Source organism: Halichoerus grypus, chromosome 12 (assembly GCF_964656455.1).
Source record: "Halichoerus grypus chromosome 12, mHalGry1.hap1.1, whole genome shotgun sequence".
NCBI classification, from domain to species: Eukaryota; Metazoa; Chordata; class Mammalia; order Carnivora; family Phocidae; genus Halichoerus; species Halichoerus grypus.
Window position 1 is genome coordinate 63,372,263 of NC_135723.1, and position 21,616 is coordinate 63,393,878.

The 21,616-nt window shown below is 38.3% G+C and overlaps 2 protein-coding genes across 7 annotated transcripts in view; one reads left to right on the forward strand and one right to left on the reverse strand.

The window, feature by feature from the left end:
* Nucleotides 1–2,176, forward strand: part of FKBP9 (FKBP prolyl isomerase 9) — a 37,728-nt gene extending 35,552 nt beyond the window's left edge. For all 3 annotated transcript variants that reach the window (XM_078059430.1, XM_036080700.2, XM_078059429.1), the window contains one exon: nt 842–2,176. In XM_078059430.1, the coding sequence (XP_077915556.1) occupies nt 842–1,018 (177 nt within the window). In that variant the 3' untranslated portion in view covers nt 1,019–2,176. The remainder of the gene's footprint in view (nt 1–841) is intronic.
* Nucleotides 2,177–8,012: 5,836 nt separating this feature from the next.
* Nucleotides 8,013–21,616, reverse strand: part of NT5C3A (5'-nucleotidase, cytosolic IIIA) — a 49,676-nt gene continuing 36,072 nt past the window's right edge. For all 4 annotated transcript variants that reach the window (XM_036080702.2, XM_036080705.2, XM_078059431.1 and 1 more), the window contains 8 exons: nt 15,980–16,078; nt 14,814–14,883; nt 13,904–13,950; nt 13,137–13,222; nt 11,596–11,685; nt 10,200–10,362; nt 9,257–9,457; nt 8,013–8,735 (listed from right to left, as the gene is read on the reverse strand). In XM_036080702.2, coding sequence (XP_035936595.1) covers nt 8,634–8,735; nt 9,257–9,457; nt 10,200–10,362; nt 11,596–11,685; nt 13,137–13,222; nt 13,904–13,950; nt 14,814–14,883; nt 15,980–16,078 — 858 coding nt within the window. In that variant the 3' untranslated portion in view covers nt 8,013–8,633. The remainder of the gene's footprint in view (nt 8,736–9,256; nt 9,458–10,199; nt 10,363–11,595; nt 11,686–13,136; nt 13,223–13,903; nt 13,951–14,813; nt 14,884–15,979; nt 16,079–21,616) is intronic.

A 21,616-nucleotide genomic window follows, 5' to 3' on the forward strand; every position in this document is an offset into this window, starting at 1 on the left:
AAGTCTTCACAGTGGCCTGGAAAGGCCCCCACAAAGGTTCTCCCTGACCTGGTCACTGTAACTTCCTCTCCAGCTGCTCCTTCCCACCACCACCAGGCATGCACCCCCCTTGGGCCTTTGCACCAGTTGTCTCTCCTCTCAGAAGACACTTCCCTGGATAACTGTTTGGCTCCTTCCCGCCCTTCCTTCAACCCTTTGCACAGGTCTCCATTTTTCACTCTGGTTTTACCCTGACCGCTGGATCGGGACCTCAACCTCCTCCCCTACCTGTGCTCTTGATCTTCCTTGCTTGGCTCTACTCTTTTGTTTTCTAGAGCACTTCACTTTCTAACTTAATATGTGATTTCCTTATTTTTTTTTAAATGTTCCTTTCTAATTGTATCTTTCCTACTAGGATATGCTAGAATTACAAGGGCAGACTTTTTTTAAATTGATGTCTCTCTAGGATCTTGGATGGTGCTCAGCACACAGTAGACAAGTTTTTATTGTATGAATGAACGAATGAATGAATGGGCGCAGGCAGCAGTGTTCTCAGGGGCTAGGGTGGTTAGGGAATTAGCCTTTGGTGGAGAACTAAGTGTTGATTAGGGAAGAAAGGATAGCTGTGTTTTGGGTGCCTGGAACCTAGGGGCTCCTGGAGTCCTTAGTCAGGGGTTTTTAACCTGCATCTGGAGGGGTAAAAAAAAAACCAAACAGGTTGTGTAGCTCATAAAATTGTGTCTGTTTTGTGAGCTCAGCCTCCAATTCCAGCCCCATCGCCCTCGGGATGCTCTGTTCAGGCTCTGTTCAGGCCCAGGCTCAGCTGCTGTATCTCATGTCCTATCTTGTTCCCTCTCTCCAGTTCTCAGAGTACATTCATGCCCAGGTGGCATCTGGCAAAGGGAAACTCGCTCCTGGTTTTGATGCTGAGGTGATCGTGAAGAATATGTTCACCAACCAGGACCGGAATGGAGACGGGAAGGTCACGGCAGAAGAATTCAAACTCAAAGACCAGGAGGCCAAACATGATGAACTCTAAACCTGACTCAGGCCACTTGTGTGACACCAAGCCCCCTTTCGTGGCAGAACATGAAGTGAGGCGTAAGGGTCTCTCAGAAGGGGAATGGTCCACAAGCAGTAGATGGTCACACAGTACCTGGGGCACGTCAGGGATGGGTTGATAAACATGGTGAGAACTTTAGGCTACATGCCAGTGATACGAAACAAAATTGGTTCGAGGTGCCTTAGCAGGGGCTGTGTAGAATATTGAAAAGGCTGCCCTGTCAGCCATTGTTTTGTGAGCCTTCCGGGTAGTTTTGTTATTAAAGGAAAATAGTGTCATACAGAAGTTACAACCATCTTGGTGGGAACAGAAGAGAAAGTGTCCAGGATATCCACATAAAGAGGATTCATATTTTTTTGTTTTTTAACTTGCTGGTGTTTTAAAAGTGTTCTCCAGATGAGCAGAAAAGACAAAGGGCATGTCCCAGCAGCATTCCCCGAAAGCCCCAGAAAACTCTGTCAGTGGCCTGTACAGGTTCTGGTAATGCCCAGCTTCCACTTCCTGCCACACACACACGCGTACAACTCGTACATGTGTGCTTTTGTAGGTAATCAGGCCCTACCTGTTGTGGTCTTCTGATTGGCTGGGTAACTTGGAAGTTAAGAAGAAAATCAGTGGACCAACAAAAGGCATCTTGGACCACGAGTAGAGCATTTGATTCTGTGTTTGCCTGCAAGATTATCTGCTTCACCCTTTCTTACTCCCATTGCTCTGTCCGCCCTGAATCTTCCGGTCAGATAGATACGCACAGGGCTGGTGGCTAAGCCATGCTCCAGAGTATCTCACTGTGACCAAGATGGAAATGTCACCCCAACAGATGAGCATAAACAAGGTGACATATTTCCACTCATTCGTGTCCTGGAGAGGGAGGTGCCCGAAAGCCCAGGGGCCTCTGTGTAGGGAAACAAGGACATGGTTATCTTCTAGCCTGTCCCCATGTTACGCAGTAACCGCCTTGCTGCCTTACATGCTCTGTTCCCAAGTGGTGGTGGCATCCACCCTGAAGTAATCAATGATTTTCCTTTGGAAACTGCTTTATTTTACTAATTTAAACTGTTTTGTACTGATGTAGCTCTGAGATAGTTCATGAAAATGCTGTGCACTCATTCAGTGGAATAAATGTTGGAAGACTCATCGTTTCGTATATAAAAAATTGAATTATAACATCAGGTTTTGTGGAGTTTTACTTGAGGGCTGAGAGGATCCCATGAGAATACACCTTGATTATCCATTGACAGTCCCCTTGATAAACACTCAAGGACTGCCTCTGAATTTGCAGGAGTGTGAGGTCCAGTATACAGTGGTGTGTCAGAGTCCTCGCAGCAAACACACCCTCACATGGGACTTCTGAGGAGAAGCTGCATAAAGGACTTTACAGGAGTGGGGGCAGGGCCCAGAGACCTAGTAAGGATGTCAAGTACCATGACAACGGTTGGGGAGCACCACTAGGAGGCCGTTCTACCCCTGGGCCTGAAAGGTGAAGGGGAGCCACAGACATGCCCAGAACTGTGGCTGGTACTGCAGCAGAGGAGTGAGGGCAGAGACCCCTGCTTCTCTGTCCTGTCCCTGGTTCCCACTAGCTGAAGCCAGAGGAGGAGGAGGCTAGGGGCTGGTAGTCTTAGAGGTCAGCTTTTGGGGGCGCAGAGAGACTGACTGCAGGGATTGGAGTGGGAGCAAATGGGGGAATGACTGGCACATGTATAGAGGAAAATGTATGTTTTTTAAAAGCAAATGCTACTGTTTGCAGAAGCAACTTCGGGGACTCTGTACGGTTTGGAAGGCAGAGAAGACGCCTGCCGCGGCCTTCCTGGCTGCTGTTGTCATGGTAACTGGCATTCTTCCATCTGCCTTCTACAGAGCGCACCTTCACTCCTGATTTCCTATTTAACAGAATTCCTTAAGTGCACTACATAGGTTAATAATCTTGCTAAATTAATTTGTCCTTTGGAATGCATCTGACCTGTAACACCTCACTATCCTTACACATCTTCATGAAGATAAAAAAAAACCTGTGCTTATTCTCTGCCCCCGTTTTTAGTCGGTTCTGATTGAATTTCTTCACTGGCGGTTTTCTTTGGTGGTGGAGACAGGTTGGCTGAATAAAAGACACGTTTCTCTGGGGAAATTAAGGACTGTGGGCCTCAGAGCTTCCAGAATAGAGGGAACCCTTAGCTTGTTTTTGTGTTTAAACTCTGCCTGCCCAATGGCTGAGCTGGAACCTTGGTCTTCTCTGGCCTTCAGACTCAGACTGAAATGCTGGCTCTTCTTGAGTCTCCAGCCTGCCACCTGTTTTGTTTTGTTTTGTTTTGTTTTCCTTCCCAAGCCTTACTGAGGTATAATGAACAAATAAAACTGTAAGATATTTAAAGTGTATGTGACGATTTGATATATGTATATATGTTTACTTGTGAAAGGATCTCTCCCCCACCTAGCACCTCACTTTGTGTGTGTGTGTGTGTGTGTGTGTGTGTGAACATTTATGTTTTATACTCTTACTTAGCAAATTTTAAAACTATACAGTACAGGTCACCATGTTACGTAGTTAATCCTCAGACCTTGTTTATCTTACAGCTGAAAGTCTGTACCCTTTTACCAATCTCTATTTCTCTCCCCCCGCCCCCCCGTAACCACTTTTGTACTCTGTTTCTATGACTTCAGCTTAAATTTTTTTTCATGCCACATATAAATAATACTGTGTGGTATTTATCGTTCTAAACCTTTGGCTTGTTGTTGAATGCTCCGTGGGCACTTCCGTTCTTCCTGTTGCTAAGGAGGGCATTCAGTTATCTGTGACTGTGTCAGGGGCTTTAATCTCTGGAAGGACCAACTGCTCAGATGGCCTCACTTTATAATGCTGATGCAACACGTGTTTACATTTGCATTATTTAATTTGGGTGACAGCTCTGCCGGCAGGAATGTGAGTACTCATTAGGGAGCCAAATATGGGGTACAGATGCCACGGGGCATTTTTCTTAATCATATTTTATACACAGTTTTTGTGTTGCTGCTTGAGGCAGCTTGGATTTCTTGATAGGACAGCTATCACAGGCTCTAGATTGGGACCACCTAACTTCTGACTTATGCAGATTTTGAACTCTGGGCCCTAAAGATGAAGTAGGTCATTGATGCCCAGTGGGAGATTAGAGCATCTCAGTGAACATGACATCTGAGTATGCATGTGATCTGTGTCCTTGAAACACCACTAGGCTAACCTTGCAAGCATAAGCTATCTGCATTATTTTGTTAAAACCCGGTGAGTTTTGATCTCTGATTACTTAGGAATTTATAATACCTTTCAAAATTATTACTTAAAAGACAGAAAAAAACATTTCATTTTGGCAGGAGAGTTGACCTGACTGCAAGATTCTACGTAAGTGCTGATACACTGCACTCCAACGTCTTAGGTTTCGAGGAACAAGGTTGCTCTCTTTTTGTATGTTATGTATGTATGTGTGTGTGTGTTTATTTTAGAGAGAGCACGAGTGGGAGGGGAAGAGGGAGAGAGAGAATCTCAGGCAGACTCTGGGCCTAGCACAGAGCCCGATGTGGGGCTTGATCCCAGGACCCTGAGATCATGACCTGAGCCAAAACCAAGAGTCAGACACTTAACCTGAGCTACCCAGGCGCCCCAAGATGGCTTTCTTGGGGATCTGCATCTTTTTATAAAGTAAGAATACTGCTCCCAATTATTTATTGCTAGTTGCAGATATAAAACTTGCATGGTTATTGAAATAGTGTTTGATTCTGTGTGGTCTTTGTCCTTAATGTTGGAATTTTAATAGGTCAAGGGAGTCCTTCCAGCTTACACTGGCCATATTCGTATCTCATTTAAACCCAGACAATTAATGCCTGGTCCCAGCCAAAATTTCTCCTTTGAGCTCTAGTCTATTTGGTATCTTCCCTTGTGTACCTCACAGGTACCTCAAACTTTGCATGTCCAAAAGAGAATGTGCGTTCCCCCTGCCTTCCCAACACCCTCCACCCAAGCCTGTTCTTTCCTCCCCCACCTCCACTTGCTTAAACCAGACATCTTCGAAACCATTCCTCCTCTCTCACCCCACATGTTTAACCCAAAAGCAAGTCTTGTCATTTCTAAATCTAAACTAGTGAAAATGATCCACTTCTCCCTGAGCCCTACTGTAATTTTTAGTGCAGACTTCTGCAGCAGCCCCCTCACTGATTCGCTGGGGTAGATCTGCCCCACCAGTCCATTTTCTGCATGTCAGCGTGATCATGGCACTCCTTTGCAGGGAGAGTAAAACCAAACTCATGATTTACAAAGCCCTGTGTAATCTGGCACCCTCACCTCCCATTCATGATTCCGTTCTTCCCTTTGCTCATAACACTGTTAAGCCAGTTCTCAGTTCTTTGAACACCTTCAATTTTCTTACTCAGGACCTTTGCACCTGCCATTCTCTCTCCCTGGAATGTTTCTCCCTCGATTCCTCACATGGCTGGCTCCCTATCCTTCAGGCTTTGGCTGAAATACTATCTCTTCAGAGCTTTCTCTGGCTGCCTTGTCTAAAATATTTGTGTTGGTTTCTTCATAGTATCTTATTTCTGTCACATCTGCTAGGATGGAAGCTACAGGAGGGCAGGAGGCATGTGGGATGTGTTAATTACTGTTTCTCTAGAACCTAGCCCACAGCCAGGACTTCAGTATTTGTTGGACAAGTAACTGTTCATTTACTCAATCCTCACCTCAAGTTCATACCCCAATTTAGAGATGAGGAAACCAAGGCTTAGAAAAGTTAGAAACTTACTAAATATCCTAGAGAGAATCTAAGACTCAGATCCAGGTTTGACTGACTTGAAGGCCTGTGCCCCTTACAACTTGGGCACATTTTATCTTATCTATTAAACCTGTACTGAAATACCAGAGTAAGTATAAAACACAGCAGGATTGGTGAATCTTGAGGTAACCTTGGACAAGTTCCAGGATTAGTTATTCAAGATCCCACATATCTTTTCCTTCCTGATGCTCCATGGGGTACACCAAAGAGAAAACCTTGAACCTAAAGTGTGGTTAAAAAAACCTTTAATGGGGCCTGTGGGTGGCTCAGTCAGTTAAGCGTCTGCTTTCAGCTCAGGTCATGATCCCAGGGTCCTGGGATTGAGTCCCGAATCAGGCTCCCTGCTCAGCTGGGAGCCTGCTTCTCCCTCTGCCTGCCACTCCCCCTGCTTGTGCTCTCTCTCTGACAAATAAATAAAATCTTAAAAAAAACCCACAAAACCCTTTAATAATCTACCTAATCAACTCTGGTGTCTATTAAACATACCATGGAATGCAGAGTTCTTGTAAAATCACTCTGGAACAAACTAGTATCTCTGATAGTTGTTTTTGTTTTTCAGTTTCATCAAAATCGTTCATCTCAGCACCCAAAACTGCTTTACCTCCTAAAGTAAAATTCAAAATTGGAAAAAAAAAAAAAAAAACCCACAAAACCCAAAAAACCCTAACAGCTAATGCTAGACCCTTTAGAGAACATGGTAGTGACTACACACTGCCAATATTCACTAGGGCTATGAAAGAGATTTCCATCTCCTCCATCCATCCAAACTGCTTCGTGGATGGGTAAGAGCTAACCATATTGAATACTGGTGCTAAGCTATTCTAAATGCAAATACAAAACTTAAAAGCACACATCGGTGTTGATGAGCGCATGTCATCCTCACAATGTTACATCTAGAGGATGTATCATTACCTTCACTTTACAGATGAGCAAGCTGGGACACAGGTTAAATAATGTGTCTTGGTCACACAGCTACTAAATGGTAGAAAGAGGATTCAAATCCAGACAGTTTGACTCTATAGCCCATTTCTTAATGGCTACACTAAACTTCTCCGAAAGCTGAACTTGAAAACAAATTATTTTAAATATCAGTAGAAACGGGCAGTGAGAGGTGATAGGGTGACAGGCAGATTGTAGAAGAGGCAGGGGCCTTGGTTTGGTAATCCAGTTAGGGCATGGCCGGAAGGGGCTGGAGAACCTGCATGCCCTCCAGGCCCTCATTTTAAAGGGAGGTGCCTGACCTATAGTCTTAGTACAGGGCTGAGCCATGACTAGAATGGAGGTCATAACTTCAGTATTCTTTACATTTACACCATGCACCATGCTTCTCTTTAGAAGCATATTATAAGGTCTTTTGGAAAACAGTCAATATGGCCAACTCTAATAGCAATACGGGATAAAAAGCTACCATTAGATCAGAAATCCCCAACTTAAGCAGGGAATAGTCTACTTTTGGCCACTACAAAGTTTGTTTCATTGTTTATTATAAAAGGCAGAGGTAGTGGTAGAGGATAAGGATGGGCTGCCCCAGGGAAAAGGTTTTTACTGCAATGCCTTGCCTACCTGCCACATCAGATTGGACTAGAGACTGCCGACCACGCTGGATGTCCAGAGCCAGCTGGAACAGGCTCTGTGTCACAGCTCAGATGCTTTATGGAATTAGTGGCTCGGAGACTCTGGAGTGAAAATGGTTACAGTCAGGGTCACATTTATCACCATGGCAAGTCTAAACCTTGTGGAAACCAATTATGGGGCAGCAGAAATTTGGAATGGGAAGTCAGACTGCAGAGAGGAATGCCAGTTCCTAATTTAGCAGTACTCAGTTTTAGTTAACAGGAGATCCAGCTACACTTTGTTCCCTGCCGGTGGCTATTTCTGAAACTCTTAGACTTACAACAAAGTACCCTCTTTTACTGATACTTTCAATGAGGGAAAACAAATTTTCCCAGTCCCCAGTATTTTCTGAAGGGCTGATTAAATTTCCTCTGCAACTATCTTTTTATCCTTAAACTTATAATGTGTAAGTTTAAAAATATTCAATCTGAATAGACACTATGACAATGACACTAGGATTTATCTCTCCCTCTTTCCCTCTCTCTCTCAAACACACAGGAAAAACATAGCAGGTGCTTAACAGGTATTAGTTGAATAAATGAATAATAATTGTCTGGACAGTATAATTTAAAAAGGCTTTTCATTTCATATGTATTATCAGTGCTTCAATATAGAACATTTTGTAATGACTAGTGACATGTGGATACAAATGGTTTTTTTCCAACACTGAGTGCCAATATTTTCTGGCAAATACTTTCACGGAACAGAATAACCAAATATAATACAATTTCAGGAGACGGTGATATTATCAGCATAATTCACCCCAATTACAAAAATGGCAACAGTTAAAATCATGCACATTATTTCACCATTTCATAAAACTTCTTTTTAAACTTATACAAACTTTCCCAGAGTAAAAAGTTTCCTCAAAAACCTCATGATAACATTACACTAAAAAATTCACTCTGGAAATGCAGGGACTTATTTTTCAAATTTTGGCTTTACGATTTTCTTTTTCAATCTGTTAAAAAATAGAGTTGAGGAGTGTGTTGAGAGAGGTGGGAAAAAAAAGGAGCTTCCAGTTGCTGGATTCAATATGTCCAAAAATACCTCAGTGATGGAGAGAAAAAAACTTCAAGAGCAAGAACGCATTATAAATAGAAGTCTTTCAGCAAGATGAATAGGTGAGCAGTTCTTGCATCAGTTGCACCCATAGGAGAGAGGTCTTCTTGAAGAATGCTTGTTTACAGAATCTTCTGTAAGATAGAGTTGGCTACATCCAATGATTCGTCTTTTACTAGAACAATGTCATAAGAGTCCATGTACTTTTCTAAAAGCTCATCCACCTAAATCAACAACAACAAAAAATTACATGGATGTGCAGGAAGAAGCAAATAGTTTCAGTGTGAATCTCATTGTTAGGTTTAATCTTTTGGGCAAAATGTAGCAAATTTAATTTACCTTCATAAAACCTTTGAAATGAAGAAATACTTTCAAACTTTGAAGACTCATGGACATAGAAATCATCCCACATGGTGGCTTTACTCCTAAAGTCATTTCTCTCTAGTCCAGGGGTTCTCAACTGGGGAGACTGTGCCCAAGCAACACCTGGCAACATTGGGGACATTTCTGACTCTCATGACTAAGGAGTGCTTCAGGTTTTTAGTGGGGAAAGGCCAGAGAAGCCACCCCAGTACTGATGGCACACATAGGAATCCTAAATCCCTTAACCACACCAGAGTATAGGGTTAAAGAGCAATCAAAATGTCTCTAACTACTTTCTCACACACGTTTAATAACAAGCTCCCATTAAGCTCCATCCTTATTTTTCTTACAAGAAAATTAAATGACAGATCTATATACTTACTCTATCGTTTAGATATCCAATTTTCAGGATGTGTTCAACATTGGCTACTCCATCTGCCATTCTTATGTCCCCTTGGGAATCTCCCAACAGAATGATGTTGCTATTGTCTTTTAGTCGATTGAAATATTCTGTGTTCTTCAAGGCACCATCATGTTTGTTAAATACATGAATTAGTTCGCCTTTAAATCCTTTCAGCACTCCCTATAAAAATATAAATCCTTTGAAACAAATAGGTTTCAAACTGCAAATTCTGTTTGTTCTATTTTCACATTCATGATAGGTAAGAAGGGCTCTGAGAAGTTAATGACTTTCTAGAGACTACTTTAAATGTCAAACACAATGAGCTGAAAATCCAATTTTTACTTTTCATTTGTTTCCTAACTGGAGGTCCCATTTTCTGTATGTCATAATGTACTGTTTTGATTAGAAGAGTTTGTTCAAATAACGACAGTTCTAATTCACTTCTTTTTTTCTACCTATGGATATTGAGTCTTCAGAGTTGCTGCATTAAATTATGTTAAAAGAACTTTTCCTAATTTTAATATTGGTCTGTAGCTTGGGATACAAAATTTAAGAAAGGGGGCACCTGGGTGGCTCAGTTGGTTAAGCGACTGCCTTTGGCTCAGATCATGATCCCAGGGTCCTGGGATTGAGTCCCACATCAGGCTCCCTGCTCAGCGGGGAGCCTGCTTCTCCCTCTCCCTCTGCCTGCCTGTCTGCCTACTTGTGACCTCTCTCTCTCTGTCAAATAAATAAATAAAATCTTAAAAAAAAAAAAAAAGCTTAAGAAAGGTATAACACTGGGAGTTGATAAGTCCCATAGTAGGCCTATTGAGTGACCTAATTTAATGAATATACATTAAATAAAAAACAATTGCATTTATATGATTAAAATATATTCGGATTTTAAAAGTAATTATGAAGAATGATTTGCTGTACTTACATTGTCATCAAAATCCATGAAGTTGGACACTACAGTGATGTTTGGGTGATAAACCCCAGCTTGATGGATTACCTCCTCTAGTATATCACCAATACCAGCCGAAAATATGAACACAGGGATACCATATTCTTGGAGCTTATCAAAGAAATTCTCATACCCTTCCCTGAAAGATGGAGGTAGGAACTGATTGTTAAAGAGCAAGATATATCTCCTTTTCACCTAGAAAGAAAAAAGCAAAACATTTCTACCTAATTCCATAGCTCATTCGTATTCCCTTTTCAGAATACTGCCCAAGAGTGTGGTGATTGATGTCTATGACAATAGTAGTACAAGTTTTTCAAACAACAGTTAACTCTTTGCCTTCCTGTTAATAAATTCTAATAGTACAAATTAGATGCTTTTAGACTCAAATTAAATATGGATATAAGCCTACAGTTCACAATCTACACCATTTAACAGCAAATAGTTAACCACATCTTGAAAAGCTTCACCCTGGGAAACCCATTTAGGGTGAGCTGGAGCACCTCCTGCTGGTCATCCTGCTCAACTACTTCCTCTTAGAAAACTGGAGGGGGGTGGGCAGGAACTGAGCTGCATTCTCTTCACATCTGGCATCTCTCCTACCTAAGGTTTAACAGCTGTTGGTCATGTTCTTAATCTAAGTTTCTCCCTTTTCTACTCTTCCTGGGCTACAGGCTAAGCTGCCTACAAAGGAATGAAATACTTACTAGCTGTCCTCACACTCTTTCTGACACTTAATGCTTTCCTCCTTAGAGGTAGATCACCTTAAAATGTAGCATCATCAAAAAAAAAAAAAGGCATCATCATATTTACCTAATGAGTTGAAAATTGTTAGAGGTGGTAAACCGTATTGAAAAGAAGCTTAAAAATTTTTATCTTATCATTTGTGTATTACAAATATTTTTATTATTTGCTAAATCATAGTTACTTTTCCTAGAGATAGTTTTCAAGGAAGTCTGAGAATTCAGAAAGTAGATTCATGTAACTTTATACACTTTGAGCAAAAATTTTTTTTTTCAACTTGATTTATAAACATTCCTTTTATATTTCATGTCTTTTCAAAAGTATTCTGTTAAAAAATTTCAAAATTGTCCTGGTTTCATAAACTTCTAGAAAGAGAGAAAGAGAGACAAAGAGAGAAAGAAAGAAAGAAAGAGAGAAAACAAACTTAAATCTCATAAGGCTCTTATTCCCTATACCAAGATGTAATATTCTAATTCTAAATTCCTTACCTCACCCTATTCTGTGATAGGTGGCATATTTTGGCTTTGTTTTTATATGCAACATAGTTATATATTGTTTTAATAAAAACACACACTTGAATACATATATAAGTCTGTAGACAATTAACAGCAAACATACCCAAGAAACTTACTTGAGCATAACATCAGATTCTGCCACAATTTCTTTAAGTTTAGCTTTTGGTAAAGCTTGTTCAACAAGCAAACCATGTGATTTAGTATACCTGGAGTTTATGTACAAAGACAAAGAGAATATCAATTAAAGCAAATTAAAACTATCATCTTCATTAAAAAGCATTCTTCAGTAATAGATAATGCAGTGTTTCATTCATCATAATTTGGACTTAAATTTTAGAAATTTAAATTCATCACTAATGAATGTATATCCTAATGTCTCAAAATAAAATAGAACATGTTCTCACTGCATTTCCCAGTTCTCCCCAAAACCTCTTAGTTTAAATGTGTTAATAAGATAATGAAAAGATACGACGTGTAAACCTTTCCTCAGTCTACAGATAAGAGCTGAATCCAACCTGGGGAGGAATAATCACTTCTCTGATTACAAGAATTAGAGCAAAGCCATTTGTTTCACCTGTGTGTAGTCTAAATTGTCGTGAAATACCTTAGTAGTGAAGGTGCTACCTAGTGCGCGAGAGAAAATCCTTGTTATAATTACATCAAAGCACCTATAATCACTACATCTCAGTCACAGACCTTTAGAACCTCTCTACCTGATACGCAGAAGCCCTGTGACCCTCCTAAGTGACCCTCCACTCTGGGTCAGCTCCCATCATGTTAGTGAGCTCTTTCTGCCAGGGAAGCTTATATTATTGCTAGAAAATTCTAATTACTAGACAGTCCTTTCTTTCATCACGCTGATATCAGTCTTCTTAAAACTTCCAAGTCTGATTCGAGTTCTGCTTCCACAGGTATGTGGCCCAGGTCCAACTTTTCAACATTTCGTACCATACACATTAATTAAGTGTGCAAGGTATTCAGGTTAGGTCATAGGATAATGAAGATAAGTAACATCACTCCTGGTCTCTTAAGATTCTAAAACCACAGTTGTTGCTTCTCAAATCGCAGCTTTCCCTATTCTGTGAAATCTTCCCCAAGTGGGATGGCTCCAGTTCCTGTGATTTTCTTTGTGGATTCCTCTGACACACTCTACAGAGCTGTCAACTTTCTCTTAATAACAGCATTCTCTCTGGACTCAGCACAATGCTTTCAGTGTGGTCTGCTTGGAAGGCTGTATTTCCATTAATGCAGCCAACGCTAGGGGTCCATTTCTCAGCAACTATGTCAACCTGCTGGCTCTAGCTCAGTTCAGAGTCAATTTAAATCCCAATTCCTTTTCTTCACACTTTCAGCCACATTTTGTCCATATACTTTAAAAAAAATGCTTGTTTTTAATTTAAGGCTTAAGCGCAGGATTTTAAATTTATCTTCACTGACCTTCATCTTAAAAAAAAAAAAAACAGAACAAAACAAATTCTAGACTGTTAGAATGATGAGAAAATTATAGTTCATTTTGTTATATTTCATCACTGCTCTAGCTCATCGGATACTTTATGAATCTATTATATACACTAAAAGGGAAAAATAAGCCATTAGTTGTAACTGCAAAGTTATTTTATTATATTTTTAACCCTCCCATTGTCTGATACACACTTACCATTCTACCATGTAGGGGTACTTCTCTTCTATGGTAAGAACAGGATCAATTTCAATAGCATAATATTTTTCCTTTAGTTGCAGTAACTAGAAATAAATGAATAACTTAATCATGAGGATGACAGAGTTGTCATTAAGCTGCTGAGTTTTACAGAAAGCAAAACAATACAAACAAATGGTTTCCATAAACTGCTGTTAAAGATTAGATCATGAGTACTTGGCTAATGCATATATCAACTGAAGAGATCTTTGTTGATCTAGTTTATATGTAACAAAGTACTTTCAGGTCAGCAATTCAGTGAAACCGACTAATAATCAAATTATTACTACAAAAAACCCTTTCATTCTCATATGAAAGTATTAAATTTGATTCATCTTTGGAGTCTATGTTGTTAACATAGACACAGACAGATACATACTCAAGCAGAGAACTGAGGCAATTTCCTGGTCAATTTAAAGGAGCAAAACCTACACAAAACCAAAGTACTTTTGTTTTAATGTACAGCTAATGTAAGAATAGCAGAATATTTTGATAACCAATTAAAAGTTTTTTATGTAAATTTTGTTTTTGTTAAAAAGTTAATTTTTTCTTTAAAATAATATTGAGAGTGTATAACCCACACAATAAAAGTAACATTTATTCAGTGTTTACTAGGTGCTAGGTATGGTTAGAAGCACTTTATATCCATTGTTTGTGTGAATGAACCTGAAGAAATTCTCAGGCAAAAGGAAGACTTTGAGTAACTCTGGATTACTGTTAGCGTTTACCTTTTTTCGACATTCATCTGTAACCAGCTTACTGTTGTCAATGACATCTGAAGAGTGAAAGCAAACTAGCATTAAAAGAAACATTCTGACTGATGCTACCACTACTTTAAATAACTTACGACTTTTCTTTTAAGTTTAAATGCCAAGTCCACCAAGCATGGTCATTACAACTTTTGGACTTAGTTCTATAGTACATATGGCATTGCTAGAGAACCTAATTGTTTTAAAATCTAAACTTTGGATCTAAAGCTTTTTTCCTACATTTGGGAGTACTTCATTAGAAATTCTCCAAAGAATTACTGGGCCAAAGGGTATGATTTCTAGTGGTTTTAATATAAAGTATCAAAATGAATTCTCAAATTCCACGTGCACCTCCAGTAAATGAGAGGCCTTATATCACTGCTTCTTTGTCAGGTTGAAGAGTATTATTTTTTTAAAACTCACTGCCAAGTTTGGAAAACAAAAAAGGTGTATTATCCTAGCAACATATTTTAACTGGTATTTATTTAATTACTCTTTTACTTAATTTATATTATCAACAACAAAAAAATTCAGTAACGTTCTTAGAAAACCAGAGTGGTTGATAAATGCTGTTTCTTTAAGTTAATCCAAAGTTTAAAATCCATGTAAATATTTCTTCAATAGATAATGAACAGACCACATCTGGAGAAAAATTTCAGAAGTCTTCATTCCTCTTGCAACCAAAACCACACTTGAAAATAGTCATTTATATAACATGGGTGAAAAAAACAAATCCTCAAAATATAAGAAGAAAAAGGCAAGTTTTCTCACTTTCAATGTCCAAAAAGAAGAAAAAAAAAAAAAACCCAATCTCATAGATCATATAGGTAAGAAAAGATCTTAAAATAAGAATTACTTTCATGAATTTGTTTATGAATGCCACACTTACAATGACATGTTGGGCATCTTTTCCCTTCATAGGAAAATCGACTCAGTGTCATATCAAAGTCTGTTATTATCTGTAAAGAAAGGGGGAAAAGCATTATGGACCATACAGGCACTAAGGGCAGACACATACTGCACCCTTCCTAGAGGTATGGGACTGTGCTCAGTCCCTGACCTGCCCCCACCCCCACAGGTTATTCTCTCTGCATTCTGTGTTCTAATGTAGCTCTCTATTGGGAACAGCAGCCTATCTCCTCCAACTGCAAATTCCTGTACTGATTAACCAGATTTTATTTGGTGGCAATGCTGGGGCACTTAGGGTATCGCCTTGTAGTTAAGTCCTGGGAATCACCTTAAGTACACAGTGATACCTTAAGTGCCCCAGCATTGTCACCAAATAAAATCTGATTAATCGGTATAAAAATTTGCAGTTGCAGGTGACTGGGCTACTATTCTTGATAGAGATAAAATGTCGCACAATTTCAACCCACCTGGTCAATGTACAAAAATGCAGTGGAGACAATTAAACTATATGAAGCTCTCAATTGCAAAGAAGGACATCCTGTCATATACTACAACATGGATGAACCTTGAGGGGACATTATGCTAGTGAAATAAGCCACTTAGAGATGGACAAATTCTGCATGATTCCACTTAAGTGAGGTATTTAAATCAGTCAAACTCATAGAAGCAGAAAATAGAATGGTGGTTGTCAGTGGCTGGGGGTGGGGGGAGAAGGAAATGTGGGGTTGCTCTTCTATGGGTATAGAGTTTCAGTCATGCAGGATAAAGAAATTCTAGGAATCTGCTGTATAACAATTCACACAGGGTTAACAACACTGTACTGTACACTTAAACATTTATTAAGAGAATAGATTCATTATTACGTGTTTTTTACCATAATTAAAAAAACATATGTCTACTGCGGGGCTTGAAATCACAACCCTGAGATCAAGGCCTGAGCTGAGATCAAGAGTCGGATGCTCACCTGACTGAGCCATCCAGGCGCCCCAAATTTGAATATTATTCTTAAAATGGTTTAATACTTAGGCACTTGCATTAGTTAGCTTGGAATTTAGTATTACTCAGATTTGAACAAAACATGAGATGAGTCCGCCTGAGCATTAAAAATAAAGACTTAATAATAAAGACTTCTTGATAATTATTCACCTGAAGTTTGGCAGCTCCACCCTTAATAAGACCACAGATAATTTCTTCTACTCTTGCAGGGTTCTTAATCCGAACTGAACTTCTCTGGAATTCAGGCATCTAAAAAATAAACGGAAGTTAATTAACTATTTTTAATTCCTCTTTCCCCAGGTTCTTTTGATACCAAGCAGAAGCTTATATTATTTTAAGATGTAAAAATGTTGAGGCATTATTTAAAAAAAAAAAAGCAAATCATATCAAATTACCATTTATACATATAACATTTTTTGAAGCACATTAACAGTTTCTATCTCAAAGATTAAGACAAAATTCTATTTGTAATATATTATCAAAAAGTATAATTCTCCTAATTATAAAAGTCACGCATGGTTATCACAGAAATAACAGAAAAAATATAAAAAAGAAAATAAACATGGCTTGGAATTCTACTACCTAAAGATAAACAAGTAAACATTTAAATTTATTTTCCATTCTTTTCTTTTCTTTTTTTAAGATTTTATTTATTTATTTGACAGAGAGAGAGATAGCGAGAGAGGAAACACAAGCAGGGGGAGTAGGACAGGGAGAAGCAGGCTTCCCAGCAAGCAGGGAGCCCGATGCGGGGCTCGATCCCCGGACCCTGGGTTCGTGACCTGAGCTGAAGGCAGACGCTTAATGACTGAGCCACCCAGGTGCCCCTATTTTCCATTATTTTCATTTCTATGATTACAAACATGCCTGTTTATGCACATAGTTTATCTCATTCTCGTATATTTTTTCATCTGGCTTTTTAAAATTAATTATTACTTCATATACTTGTTATAAAAATGTTTTTAGCAGAATTCATTAATCAAAATAAAACCTTAGAGTGGAATGGGGAATATTTGAACTTCGTGATAAAGAGTTTTCTTATAAGATCTTTCTGCTTAAGGGGTGCCTGGGTGGCTCAGTCGGTCAAGCATCCGACTCCTGATTTCAGGTCAGGTCTTGATCTCAGGTTGTGAGTTCAAGCCCCGCACTGGGCTCCACACTAGGCATGGAGCCTACTTAAAAAAAAAACCAACCAACAAAAAAACTTTCTGCTTAAGATTTAGCTTACATTTATATTTACATTTAAAAAAATCTTAGCAGAAAGGTAACAAATGTTACATGATTATTCCCCACAAGTGTACCTTTGTGCAGGTAATTAAAATATATTTTAAATATATTTAACTTGAAAAGGTGCTTCAAGATCTTTGTTCCTTTATCATACTATACATAATACCAATAATCCCAAATAATTTCATTGCTCTTGGCATAAATGTTACAACAGATTTATTTCAGTTTAAGACAACTACTAAAAAGTATGAGACCATCAGCATAAGACTCTTGATCTCAGGATCATGAGTTCAAGACCCATGTTGGGCATGGAGCCTACTTTTAAAAACAAACAAACAAACAAACAAACAAACAAACAAACAAACAAACGTATTACAACACCTGGGCTTAGGCAGCTACTAGGCTGGTTTATTCAGGATTTAGTGTTGCTCAACAATTTAATGTTAAATATTGTTTCTTTCTTCTACCCCATCACAGAGAAAACGAAACTGATCACAGGCACAGTGTTCTTAGAGCATGTGTACAAGAAGACGGTGGGGGTGGGCAGGAGATTAGAGGGCATATAATAGCTCCACAGTATAAAAGGGCAGTAAGAGAACTTCAAATCAAGGTTCTATACTGGTTTGTACCCAGTAACCTTTATTTACTTTATATGCTATTATTCTGGGTATGTTACCAACAATATTAACATATTTCATGTGCATCACAGACATGATTATGGAAAATTCCCTAGACCTTATAGCTCTGCTCCAAGAGCATACGACCAGCTGAGTCTCTCATTCTATGCTGTCTCTGCATAATAGACAAAATTAGAAAATCGGAAAAAGGCTAAACTGTTTTCCTAAGACTGAAAGATACATACAGGAAAGAGAAATGCTAACATTAAAATTTTCTCCACTAATGAAAGATGCTACAATACGCCTAATTTTAAAAAGCCATATTTAAATAGCATAGGATAATCTGCAATGCAACTAACTTTCAAACAGTGATTCTTTTAACTTAACTGGACTGTAGAGGTGTCAACAGAATAATGGTTATCTAAATATTTATTTTACAGCGATTTTTCAATAGATGAGAAAAGCAAATAGGCACTTATTCCTACATTCCTTTTCTTCATTCATTAATCCATTAATTTGCTTAACAAATATTTACCTGTATCTACTTTGTGTCAGACGCTAGATGCCAGGGATATGATGATTAGCAGTACTTACACCATTTTCCTGTTGAGTTTTAGAAACCGTTGCTGTTTTGGAATATCACTTCTATAGCTCCCCTACAAATACCTTAACTAGTAAGTTCATCTCCTAACAACTATATTCTGCTCTTACCTCTGCCTTAATTGGCAGATGCACAGTAATCAGCATATGTTTGACTTAATAACTAACCCACTACTGAAAGCAACAGAAGATAAACATCACTATTTTCACCAAGAAAATTAAACATTTTATTTCAGTGTGTCCATACTGACAAAGATGTCCTGCCTCAGGCAAATCACATCCTATAATACATTCAATTAAAAAAAACACCACCACCACCACCACCCAACACCCATATTTAAATAGGATAGGATAACCTCTTTCAGATAATGAATAGGAAAATAGTACCAAAGCCACTTCAAAGTAGGCTGGTTTCTGCTAGGTTAACAACTAATAGATTGGATTATAATATCACTTAGGGCCTGAAAGACAACCAGAAGCTGGAGGAATTGATATTCCTGCTTCTGTACAACAGCCATTCATTTTCAGATACATAAGCAGTGAATACCCAAATAGCACCAGGGTGAAATCACAGTGATGAGAACAGATGAAAGAGCAGCAGAGAACACAATAGGAAAGAGGACACAAGTGTAAGAAATTTAAAAATGATAATTATATCTGCTTTGGGTTATATGGTAATATACTTATACCCCCCCCCATGATACACATACAATGTCACCAAAGCATATCATAAATACTTCTCAGAAACTTGAGATATTGGGCATTTTACTCAAATATTTTAGAATGCAACCTAAGAAATATATTTTTAAAATACTACATGAAATATGTCAAAGAATGTCAGAATATCAGAATATTAAGAAGTATACTGCAGGAATATACATTCATCATACATCACATACTTTCATTACCTCCTCAAATCCCTTCTTCCATAATTCTTCTTGGACAAAACTACACCTGTTTGGTAGCACTTAAAATAATGATGCTTCAAGTCTGAAGGGCAAGTTATTTTGAACTGTCCAAAAACTTTTCAACTTATGATATAATTTTATGGTAAAAAAATAAGGGGATAAAAATGTCCATCATTTGCAAACAAAAGAAAACAAATTCATTTTATAAGGCATAATGTAAAATGCTGAAGGAGCAGTTTTCCTGACAAGAATCAGGGCATTTTCGTTGACTGGAGCCAAATCTGACTTAATGCTAAAGATGACTAACAAAAACCTAAAATACATGTATTCTGGCTGTAAAATGAATTTGTACAGATGAAATGAAATTTGTACAGACCAATCATTAGTCTATTTCCATAATCGAAAAGCAATGATTTTTGGAGAAGTTGATTTCAAAGTTATACAGTTTTATTCACAACTCTAGAGCAATATTTGATTATTTGATATTATTTTGCAGATACACTGAAACAAGATATAACAGAGTATCTGCATGGCATAGTCACAAAATTGTCCTAATGATGTTTTAGCTGTATTTCTCTGAAAATGGACCACGTAAAAATTAGTTTAAATGACTTAAGGATCTTTGTCTGAAGTTCTCAGGGGAAATATTTTTTTTTTCAATGTTCATATTTGGTACAAGCAAAAGACTTCATTACTACTTTGGTACAAAGGAGTGGGCACTACAATTTTCATGTAACTACATAAAAAGTATAGATCCAAAGCCACCTATTCAGACTGGTATATTCATTCACATACATGGATCATTCTATGACTTATTTGGAAGACTACGCATTACTAAAGTGTAGTGATAGCCAGTTCCCCCTGTCTACCACATTTTTGGCCTATCTCCACATTAAGGGAGTGTAGGCCAAATTCATTCATTCAACATATAGTCATTAAGTGTAAGGCAGCTCTGTAAGAGATACAAAAGTTTTAGTAAGATAAACATCTTAAACTCAAGGTGCATGTTCTCTAACATGGATTGTAATACAAGAGCCCGAATAAGTAATACATTGCTCAGACGTCCAGATAAAATACAAGAGGAACATAAGAGACTGTGATTACCTCTGCTGGGGTCAAAAGAGGAAGAGCCAACTGAGCTAGGCTTTCAAAGAGAAGTAGGATTTGTATATGCTGAAATCATGAGCCAAACTGCAGGGTCTAATGTGGGGGGAAAAGATAAATAGCTCTGTCTAGAACTTTACTGTGTGTGGGAGAGACAGAGAGAGGGGGGCAGGGAGGGAGGGAGAGAGAGAGTTTGTGTGTGTAAAGTGTGGAAAGAGATTTGGAGCCAGGTCATGAGGAGTTAAGAACAACATTCTAAGGAGCTGCCAACTTAAAAGATGTATCAACATTTTTAGAAAAGCAAACCCCAAGGTAAAAATTGTGCAACTTAATGCAATGATAGTAAAAAAATATATATATAAGTATGTATAATTTTTTGGCTGGTTTTCCTTCAACAGTCTCTTTGTGGGTTGACTACAGTGCTACTTACTTCCAAAGAAGACATGCTAGAGAGTTCTGGGACCCAGGTAACAACAATTTATATGGTAGGACATTCCTACATCACTTGTATTAATTTTGGTTAAAAAAAAATCAACTCAAGCAAAAAAAAAAAAAAAGTTTTAGATTGACTTAATGTTACATATCAGAGACAAATTTCAATGCTAATCATGCAATAGAAGCAAAGGTTATGCCGATGTAGTAGGCTGAACCAAATGAAACTGCCAATGTTGGACTATTCAACATACAAAAACACAGCAATTTCACATGCTCCATCCTAACAGCAGTAACTACACCAACGGCAGCTTAATCAGCACTTTGAGGCAGCCTTCACCTCCTGTCCCACGCTGGATGAGGACAGCTAAGCTGAACAAGAGGTTTATTAACTGTGACACAAAGCTGTTTTCATGCTAAGTCATGTTCTATGTTCTGGTTTATAGGCTCAAATGAAAAAAAAAAAAAACTAGAGAGAGGAAGAAAAAAATACAAGAGAAGAGGAAGAATGACAACAAAACAACAGAAAGAGGATATAAGGTGATCGTGGGGCAGTTGTCCTCTTTAAAAGAGAGTGAGAAACTGTGATTTTTTTACAATTTTACCACTATGAATATGGAAAATGGATATAATTTTTTCCCACACATACAAATGCTACTTACATAGTGAAAACACTAACATAACAGGGAATTAACATTTACTGAGTGCTTACTATGTTCTTTTAGGCACTTTACATACTTTTGCATTAAATATGAATAAGAACATTCATTTATAAGATGAATAAGGTCTGAAAATCCAATGTATGTTATAGTGACTACAGGTTATAATACTCTATTATATAATCTGCTAAGAGTAGAACTTAAATGTTTTCCACCCCCCAACTCCTTCCCCCCGCCAAA